General features: G+C 36.5%; 1 protein-coding gene across 6 annotated transcripts in view; it reads right to left on the bottom strand.

Annotated features, from left to right (window-relative positions):
• Positions 1-125: 125 nt before the first annotated feature.
• NDST3 (N-deacetylase and N-sulfotransferase 3) overlaps positions 126-21,710 on the bottom strand; it is a 192,729-nt gene continuing 171,144 nt past the window's right edge. For 2 of the 6 annotated variants that reach the window (XR_012435032.1, XM_005555789.5), the window contains 4 exons: positions 18,473-18,643; positions 16,699-16,808; positions 5,145-5,247; positions 1,666-3,174 (listed from right to left, as the gene is read on the bottom strand). Coding sequence is in view for 2 of the 6 variants with exons in the window: in XM_005555789.5 (XP_005555846.1) it covers positions 3,055-3,174; positions 5,145-5,247; positions 16,699-16,808; positions 18,473-18,643 (504 nt within the window). In the remaining 4 variants the exon portion in view is untranslated. Of the gene's footprint in view, positions 3,175-5,144; positions 5,248-16,698; positions 16,809-18,472; positions 18,644-21,710 lie in introns of all 6 variants that reach the window. The other 4 variants (XM_005555787.5, XR_012435033.1, XR_012435034.1 and 1 more) reach the window with 4 other exon arrangements.

Raw genomic sequence — 21,710 nt, 5'->3', positions numbered from 1 at the left:
AGCTTTCTATCTCTTCATTTTGAATTATGTTAGTGGTATCTATGTTCTGTAACCACCTCCCACTCACCCTCAGGCCAAAACAATAAAATACCTACTGATTACCTAAAATCACCAGGCCCAAACTCTTCGTTTTCCTATCAGTTTATTGTTGTACATATGAGGTACCATGCTACTATCAGAATTATATCCAGGTTTTTTATTTTAAAAAACTCAGAGAAAAAAATGTTTCCAGTAATTTTCATTCAATGTGAATGACAAGATTATAGCTATAAACATTGAAATAACCATTTCATTTCTTCCTGAGGAAGTTTCATATTTTAAACAATGAAAAAGGGAATTCTATACAAAGCTAGTTTTAACTCAAATTATCTCTCATTATTTTCTCATATGTATTTATGTTATTTTCAGATTAGCATATTAACTAGTTGGAGTACATAATGTGGAAAGTATGCGTGTCCTCTAGAATTTGATGCTGCCTTCAAGACACATTGAGTGGTCAAAAATCCTTTCACAGGTTTGCTGCTCTAGCTAGCATAATACATGTACTTGTGAATGAATAAATTTTGGTAAGATCTCTTCCTTTTTCTCCTATCTTTATACGAACATGGAGTATGTTTTTGACATCTATTTAAAAGGATGAGGTGTTCCGTCAACTCGATTTACCTAAACAAAATATGCCATTAGCAGCTTTGCTTAGCAGTTCAAATGTACATCTTACCATTAAAGCATAAATGTATCAGTTTTTCTTTTCTTTTTTTTTTTATTAGAATAAATGTTGTTGCCAAATGAAAACATGACACTGTATATAACTGCTGGGGCCTATTCTCATTATGGTTAACCTTCCTAAGCCAGTTTTGTTAAGTTGGTGGAGATGGAAGACTATAGTAATTTTCCCAGCATGTCTGGCATGTGCTGCTCTAAAAGAGACAGCAGTAAGAATGAAAACTGTGTTTCCCATATTTGTCCAAATGACTTTGATTTTGCTTTTAGAGTCAAGAGTCTTAAAAACTGGTGATTTTTCCATTTCCTTCTACTAATAGTATATTTAAAAATTAGCATATTCTTTAGGTACATAAAACTTTTAAAAAGTTAGTAATTATAATGTACATCTAAACATTTATAGTAAGTAGATCTCACAATTTGTTTTCTAATTAGTAATTGATAGTTTTACCCATTATAATGACAATGAAAATATTTTTCCTATAGTTTTCCTCTCATTTTTTTCTAATCATAGCTTTGATAATATTTTATGAAGGCTTATAATCATAGCAGGGAATTAATTTACTACTTAAATTTTATGTATATGTACAGTACATTTAAAAATTAAGTATTCTGGGCATGGTGGCTCACGCTTGTAATCCCAGCACTTTGAGAGGCCAAGGTGGGTGGATCATGAGGTCAGGAGTTCAAGACCAGCCTGGCCAACATGGTGAAACCCTGTCGCTACTAAAAATACAAAAATTACCCGGGTGTGGTGGTGCGTGGCTATAATCCCAGCTACTCAGGAGGCTGAGGCAGGAGAATCACTTGAACCCAGGAGGCGGAGGTTGCAGTGAGCCAAGATCACACCATTGCACTCCAACTTGGGTGACATAGCGAAACTCTGTCCCCGCCTCAAAAAAAAAATTAAGTAAATGTTAACAGGACAATAAGTATGATGTATTCTTTTCTTTTTTGAAAACTTTATTAACCATGTCTATCATTTACAATTTAAATGTAAATATATTGCAAGAGCATAACTTGCTCATCTTTGTACTTCCTGCATTTAATTTAGTAGCTAATCCTTAATTGTACCTATGAACTGTTATCTTCCACCAGAGTGACGGGTGAAATATTTTCAAAAGTGAGCCTCTGCTCTGCTTTTGTTTCTTTGCCTTATATCAAAAGTATCACTGCAGACATTAGATTACAAATAATATATTAATTTGTTTTTTGTTATAAATCTTCACGTTACATAATTTTATTTTGAACTATCTGGGAAAATGGAATTTTTTAATAACCTAAATGTAAATAGTCTAATCACATCATCTAGGGAAACTGTTTTTAGTTTTCATTTAATAGGTTTTGTTTTGGGGAGAGTTAAATAAAAGCTATTCATATTTGAAAGTCAACCTGTTTCTGGAGATGACACATACCTCAGACTCTAGGCATGCATTTCTGTAGAACTAGTGAGGACTACTGGGATCGATTCACAGCTTACAGCAAGTGGACATAGAATTCTCAATGATATGTCTTTAGACCTCTATAATTTCTCCCCTTCAGAGGATTCAGTCAGTACACTTTACATTGTTATTTACTGTTTTGGTGTACTCAGTGTGTTTCTATTTACCATCCAACAGCTTTACAGTATATATTTCAGTATAACAATTATGTTGTGATGGAAGAGTTAGTAATTTTTACATATATTCACTAGACCATGTATATGAAAAAATCACTTTTGCTATAGTACTTATCTTTTTTTTGGTGCAGATAAAGCTCATATATTACGTTTCCACTCTGATCTAGCACAAATTATAATTTACAATTGTTTCTAAATACTTAAGTGGATTTAAATTTTGGCAAGCATTTTTCATGGGTGTTATGCTTTTGACATTTTATGCTACATTGTGAAGTTTATTTTGCTTCTTGTTTCATAGGACAGTTTATAGAATAAAAGAATAAGAAAACATTGTACAGGCAAACAGTGGTCTAAAAACCTACAGAGACACAATCTTAGTTGATATATAAAAGTGTAAATATTACTATGAAATGGAACAGTTCTGCATTTGTGTTTGATATTTATGTTGGTTGCAATTGACTTCCACATGAGTGCACAGTAGTCTACAATAATCCCACAGGCTCAGATATGAGTTAAGAGAAAGGCCACAGGCCTCAAGGCTTTAACACATACTTTTTCTTTTTTTCTTATCATCCACATGCCAGCACATGGAAGAAACTTTGTTCTTTTTTCTCATTTGAAGAGGTATATTTTTCAACTGTCTTTTGGTAGCTTCTGGAAGCTTTGGAAAAGGTGTGTTCTACATGGACGATGAAGTCTCGAGTTTTCTCTCAGTGCTATCTTACTTTCTGCAGCTCCTGTCTCAGCCAGGATGGCAGAGGCTGACCCAGTTTGTGCAGCAGCTTTGAGAGTTCCACATTGTGATCTCGATAGTAGCTTGACAGAAATGTCCTGCTCTAAGTGGAGAGGAGGAGAAAAAAGTACATTTTATTTTGTTTATTATATTTCATACACTTTGACTACGTTGAAATAAGTATCAAGTATACCAGATCTGGATTAAAATTTGTATTAGCATGTGGACTATTTATTTAGCACATCCTATGATATTTTACTGATGGTCTTGGGTACTGGCATTTTTCTTACTAGGAAGAGGCAAACGGCGTGGTGACAGTACTGCCCACTCTAATCCTTCCTACACATTTGTATTTTCATTACCTCTGGGAAGACCTCTTTACTCTTACCTCCTTTCTCGACATTATTTTCACGAAATCAGTCACTCCCTTAAATAAACCCAATATGGAATACTCAGTAACCTTGTTGAGAAGAAATGATATCCTGAAAAGTTGTGTTTTTCTTATCTTTCTCTACCACCAAATTTAATAAGGTCTGTGTTAAACCAGAGTAAAATAAAATGCTAAGAAAGCTATTCAGCAGTGTCTCTTAAGCAGTTTAGCTTTAATAAATGTACAGGAAATAGCTTTGACATAAATGCAGATGATATATTTTATATTACTTTCTTGAAATACTATAGAAATTGTATGTCAATTTCTTTTGGGAAAAGAAGGGTTGTTTTCACAGTGCTCTGAAGGTATATTTTAATAATCAGCCAAAGAAAATTGGAGTTCTGAAATTGCAGTTTGTTCATTAAAACAACGGAAACACCCCCCTCTTCTGTATATGATTTAATTAAGAGTTTATTGAGGACAGACCCTGCATCTATCAGGTCAGGCACAAAAAAATAGTCCTCAAGGTTTTGTTAGATAAGGTATTCAAATAAATTTAGCCCACCTTAGGATCCTCAGGTCTGAGGATTCTCAGTTAATGTAATGTATTAATTGTGATCTAAAAAAATTTACAAATCAAACTCCACTTGCATGCTTATATTGAAACTATATACTAACTAGACTAATAATAAAAATATTATTAGTAAATCTTAATATATGTCAAGTAAGGATCAAAGTAAAAATGTGGGGTATAGAAATGGAGAAAACTGTAGCATTAAGTGATTAATGCTACACTTAATCACTTAATCAGAGTGTCACCATTCTGAACAGAATAAACAGGAAGTGCTGAATACATACTGCAAAGTGTGTATCTACATTCTCCAAAGCCTAAATTATCTGCTAGTGTAAGTTAGATGTTGGGAAATGTATTGCTTCTTTCATTTATTACCATATTAACAGCTCAAAACTTAGTATATTGTATCAGTAATTTATATTACTGCCCAGGGCACACTTAAAACAGAATGACTCAGGCAGTGAAAAAAATAGAATTTTTTTTTTTTTGAGTTGGTGTTTCACTCTTGTTGCCCAGGCTGGAGCTCAATGGTGCAATCTGGGATCACTGCAACCTCTGCCTCCTGGGTTCAAGCGATCCTCCTGCCTCAGCCTCCTGAGTAGTTGGGATTACAGGCACCAGCCACCATGCCCACCTAATTTTTTCTTTTGTATTTTTAGTAGAGATGGAGTTTCATCATGTTGGCCAGGCTGGTCTCGAACTCCTGACCTCAAGTGATCCACTCGGCCTCCCAAAGTACTGGGATTACAGGCGTGAGCCACCACACCCAGCCAAAAATGGAAATCTTGGTCTTATTTTCACTTTTCAATGAATATATTTCCTGTCTTGGTTTCAGTTAACCTTTATGCTAAAATTTTTGTGCAGGTATCATTCTTTTTGGAATAAGATATTATCTCTTTATTCTTTTTCAGAATGTCAAATTCTATTTTTTCCTTTATTCTTGCATGACAAGTAATAATATATTGTGGGTAAAATCGAAACAAGCAACCTACCCGTACTGAAATTGAAATGGCACTTTTAAGTTTTAGAAAGGCTGAATTTTGACTTTAACTAGTTTTTTAAGAAAATAGATGATATTATTGGTTATCATTTTGCTGATTTAGTTTGTTATTTTAAGCTCTATGCTTACATCAGAGTCCATTGGGGGGTATTTTCTTCCTTTGCTCTTTCCAAGGCATTTTGTTTTACCTTCTTCCAGTAACTGACACCAGAAACCTTTGTGAGAATCAAACCTAAAAAAATAAAAAATACACACAAAAAGACCAGAAAATCATTTTTCAACCAATTTATATGATATAATGACCAATGCATAAATATTTTACTTGGATAACAATCTATAACCAGAGAAACTGAATTCCTTTTTACTATATTCCTTTGCGTAAAGTCTTTTGGCATACTTCTAAATTCTCAGTTCATCTGTCATATTTGTGAGTTTGCCAGGTTCCTACTAGAAAAACTGTCAGCAGGTCTCCTATTAATAGAAATTAATAAGGCTACTTCCTTCATCTGGAAGGAAAAAATGCATAAATTTTCAATTTTATTTTAGGGTTTAGAAACAAGTCATTCTTTTTCTTTGTAGGGTTTAAAAACAAGTCAGTCTTCATCCATGTCTATGAATTTAGATGCTACTTGTATCATACAACTAGAAGGTAATAGAAGAGAAAAGATTTCAGTGTATCATGGAGTGATTACTTTTAGGATTCTCTAGCTATAATCCATTTAATTTTTTTCAGAGCTACTTTCTTCTTTTGGTATGAGCTTGTTTTAAAGTAATAGCACCTATAAATGATTTTTTTTTTTTTTTTGAGACAAAGTCTCGCTCTTGTTGCCCAGGCTGGAGTGCAATGGCGCAATGTCAGCTCACCGCAACCTCTGCCTCCCGGGTTCAAGCGATTCTCCTGCTTCAGCCTCCCAAGTAGCTGGGACTACAGGCATGCGCCACCACGCCTGGCTAATTTTTGTATTTTTAGTAGAGACAGAGTTTCTCCATGTTGGTCAGGCTGATCTTGAACTCCCGACCTCAGGTGATCCACCTGCCTCGGCCTTCCAAAGTGCTAGGCACCCAGCCTAAATGAACTTTTTATGCCATAATTATAATAAACATAATAATAGCACATTAAATATACGTTCTATCTTACCAAAATATTTCATATAACTCTTTCTCATTTGAGGTTTCATTCTAACACTTAAGGATATGGTGTGAAGGATTCTTCCCATTTTATAGCATTTAGCATACTGTTTGGCTCTTGTAAACATTTGCCAAGTATTAGTTGAACACAAAATGAGAAAGGAGAAAATGCTTGTCAAGGTTTATTTATCTCGTACTATACTTCAATATTCAAGTCATGACTCAAGTCTAGGCCCCCGATTCTAGGTTCAAGGCCTTTTCTTTTTTACTGGTCTCCAAGTAGGTTTTATATTATTATTCACTATAAAGAAAGCACTAATTTGTATGCTCAGATATAAAAGTGAAAGTAATAGTCAGCAATGATAATTCCTTTACGTAGCTTTTGTTATTCAATAATTCTATCGCCATTTTTCTTCTCAATTAGAATTATTTCTTCAGATAATGTTTTTCTTTTGCTTTTAATCTGTTCTACTTCTAGGAATGCTACTTCCAACACTTTACTTACCATTATAATGTGAAAACCTGAAATACCTAGGGTGACAGTTAACAAAAAATATGTGCAATGACTGCACACTTAAAACTACAAAACGTTGTTAAGATAAATTTTAGAAAAAAAGGATCTATACTATGCTCATAAATCAGAAGACTAGATATTTTTAAAATACCAAGTCTCTCCAAATTTATAGATTCAGTATGATTCCTATCAAAACTCCAGTGGACTATATTTTAAGCAGAAATAGAAAATTATTATAAAAATGTAAAGGGAGTAGACAAGCTAAAACAGTTTGAAAACAAAGAGCAAAGCTGGAGAACTCATACCATTTAATTTCAAGATTTATTGTAATTCTACAGTAATGAAGATTGTATGGTGTTGGCATCAGTGGACCAATGGATCAATGGAACAAAATGAAGAATTCAGAAATAAATCTACACATCTACAGTCAACTGATTTTCAAAAAATAGCTGTCAAGGTAAGTCAATGGGAAAGGATTAGTCTTTTAAATTGCACAAGAAAAATTGGATATCTATATGAAAAAGCTGAACATTGAGCCTTACCTCATGTTGTATATAAAAATTAACTTGAAATGTATTATTGAGCTAAATATAACTATAAAAATTTAGGCTAAAAACATATCTAAAATTATAAAAATTCTGAAAGAAAACATAGGAAAAAAAACCAGACAATTTTGCAGTCTTGGGTTAGGCAAAGATTTCTTAGGATGAACCATAAGGGAAAAATAACGTTAATTTTGAATTTATCAAAATTTAAAATTTTGCTCTCATAAAGACACTTAAGAAAATGAGAAGGGAAACCACAGACTGGGAGAAAACATTTGTAAAAAATATATCTAATGCAGAACTTGTATTCAGAATATGTAACAATATAAAAGATAAAAATATCAATAAAAACTGGATAAAAGATTGGAACAGGCTGGGCATGATGGCTCATGCTGTAATCTCAGCACTTTGGGAGGCTGAGGAGGGCGGATCCGCTGAGGTCGGGAGTTCGAGACCAGCCTGACCAACATGGAGAAACCCTGTCTCTACTAAAAATACAAAATTAGCCAGGCATGGTGGTGCATGCCTGTAATTCCAGCTACTCAGGAGGCTGAGGCAGGAGAATCACTTGAACCTGGGAGGCGGAGGTTGCTGTGAGCCAAGATCGCACCATTGCACTCCAGCCTGGGCAACAAAAGTGAAACTCTGTTTCAAAAAAAAAAAAAAGACTGGAACAGACACTTCACCAAAGAACACATGAATGGTCAATGAACAAATGAAAATTTGCTGAACACCATTCATCATTAAGGAAATACAAAATACAAATATAAATTACAAATAGCACTGTACCCTCAGTAGAAAAACTGATTTTAAAAATATCCAGTGTTGGCAAAGACATGGAACAAATAAAATTGTTGGTAGAAATTAAAAATATTACAGCTTCTTTGTAAAGTTTCTTAGAAATTAAAATACAGAACTACTATATGACCTGCCAATCCCATTTCCCATTTCCAGGTTTTTACTTGAAGGCAATGAAAATATATGTCCATACAACTGTTCACAGTAGCTTTGTTTGTGATAGCCAAAAAAATGCAAATTACTCATGTCCATCAACCGGTGAAAGGATAAACAAATTGTAGTATATCCATAAAATGGAGTAATACATAACAATAATAAAGAATTGACTCCTGATAGATGTCGCCACATAGAGGAAACTCAAAAGCATTATGCTAAGTGAAAGAAAGTAGCTTGATGATCGTCAGGGGTCAAGGTGAGTAGAAAGTATTGACTACAGAGGAGCATGAGGAAACTTTTGGATTGTATCTTTTTGTTCTATATCTTGATTCTGGTGGTACATACAACTGTATACATTTGTATTCTTTGAACTGCACAATTACAATGGATGATTATATGTAAATTATACATTAACAAAGCACTTAAAATGATAGTATGATCTAATGTGTGTGTGGGGGGGTGTGTACCTGGGGGTGTACTCTATATGTAGTTAATCTTGTAGAATTTATAACTGTAGTCCTATGAAAATAATGCAAACCTGAATTTCTGCCTCTGTATGCCTTTGTGTATTAGAGAGAATAATCACATTCCATTTATGTAAAGTCTGGTTTCCCATCGTTATTAAAGCAATTGTGTCAGATTAGGACACAACATTTTATGTTTTCATGCTGTTTATATTCTTGTTTGAATCAGTAAGGCAACTGAATAAATTAGTGTTATATACAGAATTACAAAGAGATCATTAATAAAGATCGTATTAGTTAAATAATCTGTACATGAAAGCCTTTGGGAAACACTAATACAACATTTCTGGAAGTCTGTGATTGATGTAATATTTTTCATTAACATTTTGCTATCAGCAATTTTCCAAAATTGAATTCTGACTCATTTTAAGTATTCAAGTGATCAAAATTCAGAATCCAGACCAGTTATTCACTTTTCGCTAATATACCTTGCTGTAGATACGTAACTGGAACATACATATGCTGTGTATTAAAATGAGTAGTCTTCTGAGAGAAAGTTTTTCTAAGAAACACTGAACTCCACACATGCTAAAATTAAGAATCAAAAGAAAAATAAGTTTTTCTTTTATCTCTGCTGATTAATTAGATCTTATGCAGCAGGTGTCAGGCTGGGCTTTACTGAGAAAAAAAACTGTGTGTGTGTAGCTGGCACCTAGTCTAGGCATCTGTATGCATACACTCATAGGCAATGGTATAAATGTGTCAGGATGCAAATGAGAAGGAGAAGCTAGAAGGGATGGCATGTTTATTTACCCAGTGGCCTGAGGGACTGGGTCTGGTCCTTCATAGAGAACCATCATAGATAGACGAAGGGACTGCTATTCATTGAAGGTCTTATGAGTTTGGGGCAGAAGTAATATTATTTCAGAGCCCAAATGAAGAAGTGTAATAGAAGATGGAGAAAATTGGCCAGGCGCGGTGGCTCACGCCTGTAATTCCGGCAGTTTGGGAGGCCGAGGTGGGCGGATCACGAGGTCAGGAGATGGAGACCATCCTGGCTAACACAGTGAAACCCCGTCTCTACTAAAAATACAAAAAATTAGCCAGGTGTGGTGGCGGGCGCCTGTAGTCCCAGCTACTTGGGAAGCTGAGGCAGGAGAATGGCGTGAACCCGGGAGGCGGAGCTTGCAGTGAGCAGAGATTGCGCCACTGCACTTCAGCCTGGACGACAGAGCGAGACTCCAAAAAAATAAAAATAAGAAGATGGAGAAAATCTCTCCACACCTGTCCAGAAAGCAGCAGTGTTTCTGTGAAGTCTGGTGGAACAGCGAGGAAACAATCTTTTTATGTAAGCACTGGCAACCATTCTCATGGCTGGGCCCCTCCTTTCAAGGCCTTCAGGCAGTGAACATTTTGGAGGAAGTGTTCATGTATTGTTTAGTGTCCGCTTCTATGGCTACCCTAACCTGGTGGTGGGGATACTTTGTTTATCATTGTGTCTCCAGAGTCATGCACGTAATAGTTATTGAATAAAATTTTGTTGATTTAAAGAGTAAAACAAGAATGGGTAAGAATGGTTCTTATGCTTGTATGGAATATCTTCTGGGGATGTTTAGAAATAACGGTAAAAGACTTGTGGGCAGGGGCACCAAGATTCTCCAATGATTCAACCTCTAAACAGTGACTTTTTTTTTTTTCTTTTTATTGAGTCGGAGTTTTGCTCTTTCGCCCAGGCTGGGGTGAAGCAGCGTGATCTCGGCTCACTGCAACCTTGACCCCCCCGGGTTCAAGCAATTCTTCTGCCTCAGCCTCCTGAGTAACTGGGGTTACAGGCATGCACCACCACGCCCGGCTAATTTTTGTATTTTTAGTAGAGATGGAGTTTCACCATATTGGTTAGGCTGGTCTCGAACTCCTGACCTCAGGTGATCCACTCGCCTTGGCCTCTTAAAGTGTTAGGATTACAGGCGTGAGCCCTCTTGCTTGGCCGACATTTTTATATTAATGAAAACGTGACTTTATTTCTACCCTCGTGCGGGTTAATCGTACAAAACATTCAGATTACACTTGGAAGACTAAAGTGTGTCTGAAATGCCTTTACATGGAAAAACCATTTCTATGGGTGAATACTGAATTGAAAATAGCAATTCAGTAAATTTCAAAATCAAAATACCATCATTTAGATATTACTAATATAGGATAAGCATAGCAGTTTTTAAAAATCAGTTCTCTTCTGGCAAACATGTTTCTTATTTAAGGAATCGTTTTACTGATATGTATTTTATTTTAACAACTTTTTTGAGGTATTATTTACATATTGTTAAATATACAATTCAGCACTATTTAGCAAATTTAGATAGTTGTATAATTATCACCACAATCTGTTTTTAGAACATTTCCACTATCCTTTGAAAACCCGTATTTTTGCAGCCCATTGCAGTCAATCCCTGCTGTCATCCCTAGTTCCAGATAAAGTCTTTCTTTCTTTATTTCTTGGTTTTTTGTTTAGACAGAGTTTCACTCTTGTTACCCAGGCTGGATTGCAATGGTGCGATCTTGGCTCACTGCAACCTCTGCCTCCCGGGTTCAAGCAATTCTCCTGCCTCAGCCTCTGGAGGAGCTGGGATTACAAGCATGCACCACCATGCCCAGATAATTTTTGTATTTTTAGTAGAGATGGGGTTTCACCACATTGGCCAGGCTGGTCTCAAACTCCTGACCTCAGGTGATCTGCCTGCCTCAGCCTCCCAAAGTGCTGGGATTACAGGAATGAGTCACCATGCGTGGCCCAGATAAACTCTTTCTAACTCTACATTTGTTTCTTTTCTGAACATTCCTTCCCCACCCCCACCCCCACCCCCCAGTGTGGATAACAAATTTCTAGTTTTTAGCTATTATGAATAATGGTATAATAATTCCCTTACAAGCTTTTATGGACTTAGGTTTTCATTTATTCTGGGGTAGATTCTTAGAATGAAATTGGATTGTTGGGTAAGATGCTGTTTAGTTTTTAAGAAACTGCAAAACTGCTTTCCAAAGTGGCCACATATTATGCATTACCATCAGTAGTGTGTGAGGATTCCAGTTTCTCCACACATTTGCCAACATTTGCAATATGGTTTGGCTCTGTGTCCCCACCCAAATCTCACCTTGGATTGTAATAATACCCACATGTCAAGGGCAGGACCAGGTGGAGGTAATTGAATCATTGGGGCAGTTTATCTTGTGATAGTGAGTAAGTTCTCATAAGATCTGATGGTTTTATAAGTATCTGGCATTTTCCCTGCTGGCACTCATTCTCTCTTCTGCCTCCTTGTGAAGAGTTGGCTTCTGCCATAACTAAGTTTCCTGAGCCTTCCCAACCATGTAAAACTGAGTCAATTAAACCTCTTCTCTTTCTTTCCCTTTCTTTCAAATTTACATATTGTTAAATATACAATTCAGCACTATTTAGCAAATTTATATAGTTGTATAATTATCCCTCCCTCCCTCCCTCCCTTCCTTCCTTCCTTCCTTCCTTCCTTCCTTCCTTCCTTCCTTCCTTCCTTCCTTCCTTCCTTCCTTCCTTCTATCCTTCATTTCTCTCTCTCTCTCTTTCTTTCTTTCTTCTCTCTCTCTTTCTTTCTTTCTTTTTTTTTTTTTTGTGTGTGTTTCACTCTTGTTACCCAGGCTGGAGTGCAATGGCACGATCTTGGCTCACTGCAACCTCCACCTCCTGGGTTCAAGTGATTCTCCTGCCTCAGCCTCCCAAATAACTGGGACTACAGGTGCCCACCACCATGCCCGGCTAATTTTTTGAGTTTTTAGTAGAGATGGAGTTTCACCATGTTGGCCAGGCTGATCTTGAACTCCTGACCTCAGGTGACCCATCTGCCATGGCCTTGCAAAGTGCTGGGATTACAGGTGTCAGCCACCCCACCTGGCCTAAATCTCTTCTTTTTAAATAACCCAGTCTAGGGTATTTCTTCATAGCAGCATGAGAATGGACTAATACAGTAAATTGGTATTGTCTTTTGGATTATTGCCATTCTAATGGGTAACATAGTGGTATTTCAATGTATTTTAATTTGCATATCTTTATGATTACATATTTATGAAGAAAAGTGACATCCAGTGCACGTGGAGATGGATGTTATTCATAATAAAATCTGAGACAACAATAGCTCATTTTGAGGTTCTAGTTCTTTTTAAGGAAGCACTTCCTGTTAATATGCTATTCACTATTAAAAATTCACAGTATTGTTTGTCTGTGGTTCTAACATCCTGTGCCAATATGAAGAGCTTAACAGGTTGGCAGTGTAGGTTTCAGAGATAATTGAGTTTCAATCCTGCCTCCTCAACTTACTTGCTGAGTGACTTTTGGCTTAACTTTCCTGTGCCCCAGTTTTTTTAATCGGAAAAAAATGGAGCTAATTGTACCTATCACATTGTGTTTTATGAAGAGAGATAGATATATGGGACATGTAAATGTATATTTATTTTGAACTGTTACAACCACTTAAAAATTTATCATAGAAATTCGAGTAGACTATTTTTTCTTTTCCCTATTCAGCATTTCTAGGTGTTCTTTCATGCCATCCAGAGAACCAACAGATTTTAGTTACTATGGCTACTATAATTTGCTAATAAGAAAGATTTAATTTAGTACGTTTGTACTCAAATGTATCTACAGTGGGTAGGAAAACAGTTCATGGGCGATATAAATTTGGTTGCCAAGGAAGTTATATTAAAGCCATTGAAGTCCTGATTTTCAAACAACTTCAGTCCTTCATGACTTAGCTAACCTTTATCCACAAAACAAACAAACAAATATACTCAACTCCCGGCTTTCAAATTCTCATTGCCCATTTATTGACATTTTCAAAGTAAATTAATACTAAAAATTCGTATAACATAGTCTGGTTTCATTCATCTTGACAAATAGGTTAACTGGCTGAGACATAAAGATGCCAGGTTCAGGTATTTAGCTAACTAGTATTTCTAAACATGAAGACACCTGTCATAGGCATTGATGGCTAGGTATAATTGTGAATAGATGTATTCATGGCAAAACTAAAAATTCATATTTTTCATTTTAGTGTATACAAATTAGCACAATTCCATGCTAAGCATTATTTTTCCTGTCTTATTTCAAATGATTGCTTCAAAATACTATACAACACGTAACACAAAAACTAAAGTAATGTTAATATATCAGTTCCATTTAGGGATTAAGGGTATGTGGAACAAGAGTTGTAAATTATAATTTACTTCATTGAATGAGAAAGTTCTTATTTATATTTTTAAAGCTTATTTTGCTTATTTCATTCACATGATCACTGAGAAAATCAGATTATTTAACATTAAATATATCACTTAACACCCATGATGACAGTACTTAATCATTTTAAGACATCACAAATTCTTCAGTGACTTTGTATATCTTTAGAAGTCTTGAACGCTTTCTTTAGCACTTGTGGAAAAGAATAAACAACAGTCTTGACAATGGGGGCTTATTGTGATTCTTCTTGAAAATAGTTTTGATGCTGAAATTTGCTATATGGAAGATAGTAAGTTTAGAGATCTCTTAAATTGGAATACTCTTTCACGCCAAGATTGCATAGTAAAACATTTGTATAGACCTTGCTTCATTCATTTATTCTACTATATGCAAAGCACTAGATTTATGTAGTTAGTTGAGAATTCATATTGGTTTGCAGTTTACTATATCCTTAGAGGTCTTCCAATGAGAAAAAAAAATTTTTTTAAGCACCAGTGAGATAGTCGTCATTATCACCAGCAGGAAAATAAGAAGAAAAAATAAGAAGCAATACCAAAGTGTACAAAGTATACAAACTGGTATAAATGGCATTTCTGAGGATATATATTTTGTACCTCTAGTCATCCTCAATATTTCCACAGCACTACAGAAACAGCTATCAGTATAGTTACTCTAACAGGAGTAAGTAAATTGTGAAGACAGTTTTCAGATAAACAACTACAAAGGGCATAGGGTGAAGGATAATCAATTTAGACCCCAGACAATGACATGAAACTTCCAAATATTCTACAACTGGTGCACTGCCCGGATTTACAAGTTGTGTCAGGCCAATTGATGATTGACAAGAAAATATAAAAAGAAATGGAATGGAAACACATTATCTCAACCTGCAGGGTGAGAGCCTGGGTGGCACTGCTGGAACAGAAACTGTGGTTTCAGGGACTACACATATCTTATCTTGCTATTTCACCCACTGAGCCCCCAACCAGGTTAGAGAATCATATAATCAGTAATTTTGCTAGATGCAGCCCAGGTGCAAAGGGACCTACAGTTCTTTGTATACAGTACGTTGCTTTGATACTCTTTTAAGTTTACACTACCTTTTCTCAGCAGTGGAGATGAATAAAAAGCTTGCTGCTGAGCTGGCTGCAGAGGGGACAAATACACAGCATGCAGGTCAAGGACCATCCCGTAAGAAAAAGCAACTCTGTCTTTATAGAATACTGTACTTTTTTTCTGAAATACAATACTTTGCTACATACTCTATAAAAAAAGACCCAAAGATAACCTAACTTGAAATAGAAAACTGTTTAGAAAATAAAAGCTTTCTTTTCTAAGAGATACTTAAAAAGATATAGAACAGAAAATGGTCTTGAATTTTTAAGTGCAAACTGAAATCACAAGGTCAAGTTGAATGTTAAATACCTAAGGCCAGTGTCTGCGTTAGTACTTGAACTAAGCTCTACAAAACTCTGACAGTACTCATAGTATAGAAAACACAGAGGTCAGAAGGTTAATAATAACAGCAAAGTATAAATGACTCTTAGGAAGGAAGCTCAAAACTGCAGAGTTCCACCTACTCCTTTGTCCTCTAAACCAAAATGCCTCCCTTACGTGTCTCTATATTTGATTGTAAGAGATATAAGCAGTATTTGATGTTTTTCCGCTAATCTTTTTTTTTTTTTTTAACTGTAAAGTTTGTTGAAAGGTAAAGGGAACCTGCCTCTCGCTTTCTAAATTGATATTGAAGAGTACAAAAAACGGGAAAACTACTTTATCTGTGGAACTGAGTTTTATACTGAAAAATACAATGGAAAAATTCCATGATAGTCTTTTTCAGTTTTTTTTTTAAAGGCTCAGTTCATGTAATTAAAAAAAAACCCAACTTATGGTGTGAGTCAGGTCCATGACCCAGTCCAACTCAGTATCTTCCAGTTGCTCTACACGTGTGGTAGGAACAAATATAATTCTCCTAAATCTGATTGCCATCCATTCCAAATGGACACAGTAAGATAGAGGCCTTCTTCAAAAATGCTAAGTGAAGCCCAGAGTCAGCACTAGGGTGAGATAAGAGAGGCACTTGGACACAGCACTCAGTCTCAGGCATGGGCACACCTCCGAGAGTAACTGCCTTCTTCAACCCTAGTGCCTTACTGGTCCCCAGTCATGAACCTTATAGAGTCAGTTACCTAAGAAAATCGGAAGAAACCAGCAAAAAAACATATAAACAAACAGAAAAATCAAACCAATGCTTTAACTGCTGAGGACTCTGAAGGAGAGGTGACAGGGTCAAATGTTGGATAAAGACAAAGATGCAAAAAATAAAACAAAAAAAGAATGTTTAGGAGCAATAATAGTACATTTCTCTCTGCTTATTCAACCACCTATGGACTATTTCTTGCTGTATGATATTGTTTCTGAAAATTACATAAATGAGAGAAGAGTCAGTTCCTAAACTACTTAGTTACTCACCTGTTCATACTTCCAAGAGGCCCCATATTGCCTGTTAAATAGGCTCAGGCTTTATGAACTTATTTCAGATAACTTCTTTTAAGGTTTGTGGTTTGTTTTAAGATTTACCACTGTTTTATTTCTCTCCTTTCAGGGAAATCTTTGTACAATTAGGAATTAACACAGGATTTTTGTTAGGACATTTCTTTGTCACACTGTTGAATTTTTTTTTGGTGGTTAATGTCAAATTGAAAAATAACCAGCATATAAGGAACAGGTAACCTGACAGTTGTATGACCAAACTACAATTTCTTTGAAATCAATTCCCTGCTGAAACGTCAATAAACTAATTAGAATATAAACTTACGTTAAAGCTTCTGAGTAATTATAATGAGGCGAGACTCCTAGAAACTTCTGTACTTCATCCATCACTGTAGCAGGATCAGTTCTTAATTGTTGCCCATCAATAATTAGCAACTAAATTATAAAATTAAAAAAATGCACATTGAAAAAAGACATGTAAACTGTACAATGAAAAATTTCTGCACTCTGAACTCATTCAGTGAGAGACACTGTCCTGAGTAAAATTGCATGCATTGGTGTTAGATAGAATCCAGGTCATCCTCATTAATGACCTGGAACCAGAAATCACACCAATCAAGTACACTCATGGTTTGCAATCTGAGAAGTCACACTATGAAAGCAAAAAAGGCAGTTGAAATACCAAGAGAGCTTAGAAATGTGACTAGGAAATCACAAATGGAAACCAACTTTCAAAAGAGACAAAGCAATGATCCCATCATTCAAGCTGGGACATACAATAGAAAAGAAGAAAGGTTGTAATAAACTCAGACGTAATATGACAGAGAACATGTCATTCCTCATGATTCCTTTCAGGAATAGCACTGTAAAGGTTGAAGAGATATTTTGATAATCCATGTGGAGAATAAGGTTAGGCTCTCAGGAAACCTGAACATGGACAAAGTTCCTTAAGAAACTAAGGAGGAGAAGTTTCTTGTTACTCCAAGGAGGGTGGACCCAGTGAGAAAAGAGGAGACCAGGATTAAAGGACACAAAGCTTGCAAAGCAAGTCTTGTCTATCCATACCTCTTCTCTGATATTTCTATTTAGCCTAGATCAGCACTGTTCAATAGAACTTTCTGTGATGACGGACATGTTCTATAGCTGCTGGGTCTAACATGTAGCTATTGAGCACTTTTGTCTCGCTCTGTCGCCCGGGCTGGAGTGCAGTGGCTGGATCTCAGCTCACTGCAAGCTCCGCCTCCCAGGTTTACGCTATTCTCCTGCCTCAGCCTCCCGAATAGCTGGGACTACAGGCACCCGCCACCTCGCCCGGCTAGTTGTTTGTATTTTTTTTTTTTTTTTAGTAGAGACGGGGTTTCACCGTGTTAGCCAGGATGGTCTTGATCTCCTGACCTCGTGATCCGCCCGCCTCGGCCTCCCAGAGTGCTGGGATTACAGGCTTGAGCCACCGCGCCCGGCCAGCTATTGAGCACTTAAAATGTGGCTAAAGCAACCGAGGAACTGAACTTTTCATATTATTTGATTTTAATATAAATTAAAATAGCCATCTGTGGTAGTGGTTGTCATATTTGGACAGCATGACTCTAGACTCACAGGTATATACCATGTTTGATGGGACTGGATTGCTTACACCATCCCATGAGGAGCTGGCTGATTTTGCAGTCTAGGTTGATGCCAGGCAGAAGAAATTCAAGGGCCTGAGAAAAACATAAGACTTATAAAAAATTCAGCAAGGGGGTTCAAAAAGAAAATAATGGCACTTAATTAAGCAAAATATTATTTGTCTTTTTTGGTTAAGAGGTTCCCTTTCGAACTTTATTCTCAGGAAGAGAATCAGGGATCTAAAGCTTTCGAAGCTTTTTACAATCAGGAAAGGTATGCACAGCAAATAGAGCAGGGAGAATTATCCTGAAATACTCTTAGAAAATTAAACAGTTTTTCCACTTCTGCCTATTTCTCTTTGCCACAGCCTCATTATTTACAACTAAAGAGGAAAAACTAGTAATAGTTTAACAAGTGAAAATTTTCTTATCCTTAAGGCAAAGTCATCAACTTAATGAGATTCTAACATGATGTAAATCCTTATTACTCCATACCTGAAATGGAGGGAAATAAACAAGCCATCTCTCGATGTGGCTGGCATACCACCCCGGGACCAAACATCTCTTCTGCAAGGCTCTGAGCTCCGAGGGTGCACGGGGCCCTGCTGAGATCACTTCGTAGAAGCTAAACTTTAGAGCTGCAGGGTCTTCATGTGATCGTTGATGCTATGATGAAAAGGTGGATGATTAAACTAATCTGAACCATAGGCGTAAATAATTAAAAACCAATCTTTGTGACAAGTCTCAAAGCTAAAGAAAGAAGTGCCTCACTGCTGGAGAGTTATTTATTTTGAAATTAATAACCGATGAAAATGTTTGCTTGGAGCCTCAGGATTTGAAGTTATGATACTTATGGGAGTAAGTTTTGGAGAATTTATCTGGTAGAAGTTGAATTCTTATTGATAGGATTCCTTCACCAACATTACTGAGTTGTTTCTTTAGTGTACGTATTTTATTGTGAAAGTAAACTTTTGAAAACTGTGTTAATGGCCCCATTCCCACTCATAAGCAAACCATTTATAGTGTCCAGTGAACATCCATAATAGACAAGCACTCTACTATCTCTGCCAAATAGTTTCGCTCCATCTAGTAATGCAGTTTTAGATTAGAAAAGGCCTATCAGCTCTTTTAAATGAAGAAAGTACTAGAAAGTCTGACATGCACATTATCTGAAATCCGCAGCTTTTATCATACATCCCCTGGTATCTAAAAGCCAAGATTATTTTATCTAATGGTAACCTTTGCGGTGAATCAGAATCATTTATTGTGCAGAAAATGCAGAAAGTAGCAATCCAAATAGGAAAGTGTTTCATAATGGCTCAGGCTCAGGCCCATGGGTTTGAGGAAATCACCTTTTCTTTAAATTGGCCAATAAATATTCAGGCTTAGTGGTGAGTTGGTGGATGTTTACATCTAGTTGAATAGCAAATTTTCTGCAACTGAGATTCAAATCACTGGACTACAAACTGCTAGACTTTGTTAAGGTCTGCATTTTGCCACTGTGATTTATTTGTAATATTTAGGACATTTTGTTAGCTTGCAGCCTTAAAGCCTTCTTTTTCTGTAAATTCTATATTTTTCAGGGACGAAGTGGTTGCCATGCTCCAATTTTCTTCATTTTCTTGGAGTCAATTAAGGCTTATTTTTCTTTTCTCCAGATACTTGGTGGAAAAGGTAAAAGTTGCAAAATCAAATCAGGCAATTTGCAATTTGCTGTATGTTTTGATTTAAAAGATGGCTTCATGTTTGGCATGAATGATTAGTATAGAATTGTGGATTTTTATGGATCTTAGCTTTCCAGGATGTCTCCACTCCTTATTATTCAGATTATTATCAAAATGCCTATCTAAGATTTCATCTGCTTTTTGTGACCTTTCCCTACTATGTTCCTGCCGCAAAAGCTTTTCCAACAATCTGTTCTTCCTCTTGTGAACTTCAACAACTGCTTTTGTTAAGTAGCAGAAGGACTCAGTAATGAGCAACTTTATTCTCTAATATTGTAATTGTCAAGAACTTAGCTGTTTTAAATCAAATCAGTAAGAATGGAACATCCCACTCTTGTAGGGAGGATCTAAGCTACGTGGGTCACTTTAACACAGGGAAGCATTCATATATCCAGCCTACTTGCAGATTTCAGATTAGAGGTTTTCGTACATAGAACATTCCGCATTTGTCTTAACATTATCGTTTCCAAGAAAATAGGACCCTCAGTCTGCTTTTCAGCACTGACCTGACGATAACTCCTTTACATAGCTCTGCTTTGCACCTATGAGAACACTTCTTCATTTTAATTTTACCTGAATTTATCTCCTTACGTATCTTTCCCTTATTTGAGAAAGTGCCCCATGGTTCTGGTGTTTGGGCTTCTCTGCGACAGCCATGAATAAATCTGTCCTTTCCCAGATGGTCTTTGTCAAGTGGGTTTTGTCATTCTGAAGGAGTCTGTATGTCAATTGATTATTACTTTCTAATTTATATGCTTGTTTATACATATTTCTCCAATTAGGCTGAAAGCAATTTCAAGTATAGCATCACATTTATTTTTCAAATCACACTTAGAAAAAAACTGCACATGGTAGCACATTATTTGATGAATGGATAAACACATGAACAGCAGGAAAGCATTTTTTAAAATTACAAACCTGAGAAATGAGAACTAAGGGTCCTAGAGACTAAAGACACTGACTCCATCAATTTTACTATGTTATTATGTTAATTTTGACTGCTGCTTATTGAACCCTTCCAACTGGTGGTTAAACTGTCACTGAAACAAGTTTTAAAAGATTGTTTCCTATTATTTGCAATGATTTATTAAAAGTGTATTTGATATATATTATTACTAGAGTTTGTTATTTCAAAGTGAGCATTTCTGTGCAAGGTTCTAACCAACATCAGAAAACAATGGCAATGAGTATACAAGAAACATTTAGATGTGTTAGGATCTCAGGGATGTAGAATTTTTCTCTTTTCTCTTTTCCTTTCCCTTCCCTTCCCTTCCCTTCCCTTCCCTTCCCTTCCCTTCCCTTCCCTTCCCTTCCCTTCCCTTCCCTTCCCTTCCCTTCCCTCCCCTCCCCTCCCCTCCCCTCCCCTCCCCTCCCCTCCCCTCCCCTCCCCCCCTCCCCTCCCCTCCTTTCCCTTCCTTTCCCTTCCTTTCCTTTCCTGTTTTTTTGAGATAGAGTCTCCCTCTGTCACCTAGGCTGTAGTATATGGCGCAATCACAGCTCACTGCAGCCTCAACCCCCTAGGCTCAGGCGATCCTCCCAGTTTAGCCTTCCAAGTAGCTGGGACCACAGGTGTGTGCCACCATACCCGGCTAATTTTCTTTATTTGTAGAGACAGAGTCTCCCTATGTTGCCCAGGCTGGTCTTGAACTCCTGGGCTCAAACAATCTTCCCATCTTCCAAAACGCTTGGATTACAGGCATGAGCCACCAACCCCAGCCTAAAGATTCTTATATATATTAGTTTTGCCACTAAGCTGTTTCTTTAGTACAAGCAGTTGTTTAAGCTTTTTTAGAGCCAGGGTCAGCAGTCTATGGCCTACTGCCTATTCAGTAAAGTTTTATTGGAACACAGGAATGCTTATGCATTAACATATTGTCTATGGCTGCTTTTGAAATAAAATGGTAGAGTTGCAACAGAGACTGTACAACCCTCAAAGCCTGAAATTGTTGCTATCTGACTCTTTATAGAGTACACATGTATCAGATGAAAAAATAATGATTTAAAATTAT

Source organism: Macaca fascicularis, chromosome 5 (assembly GCF_037993035.2).
Source record: "Macaca fascicularis isolate 582-1 chromosome 5, T2T-MFA8v1.1".
In the NCBI taxonomy this organism is placed as follows: domain Eukaryota; kingdom Metazoa; phylum Chordata; class Mammalia; order Primates; family Cercopithecidae; genus Macaca; species Macaca fascicularis.
This window is presented reverse-complemented; position numbering and strand designations above follow the sequence as displayed.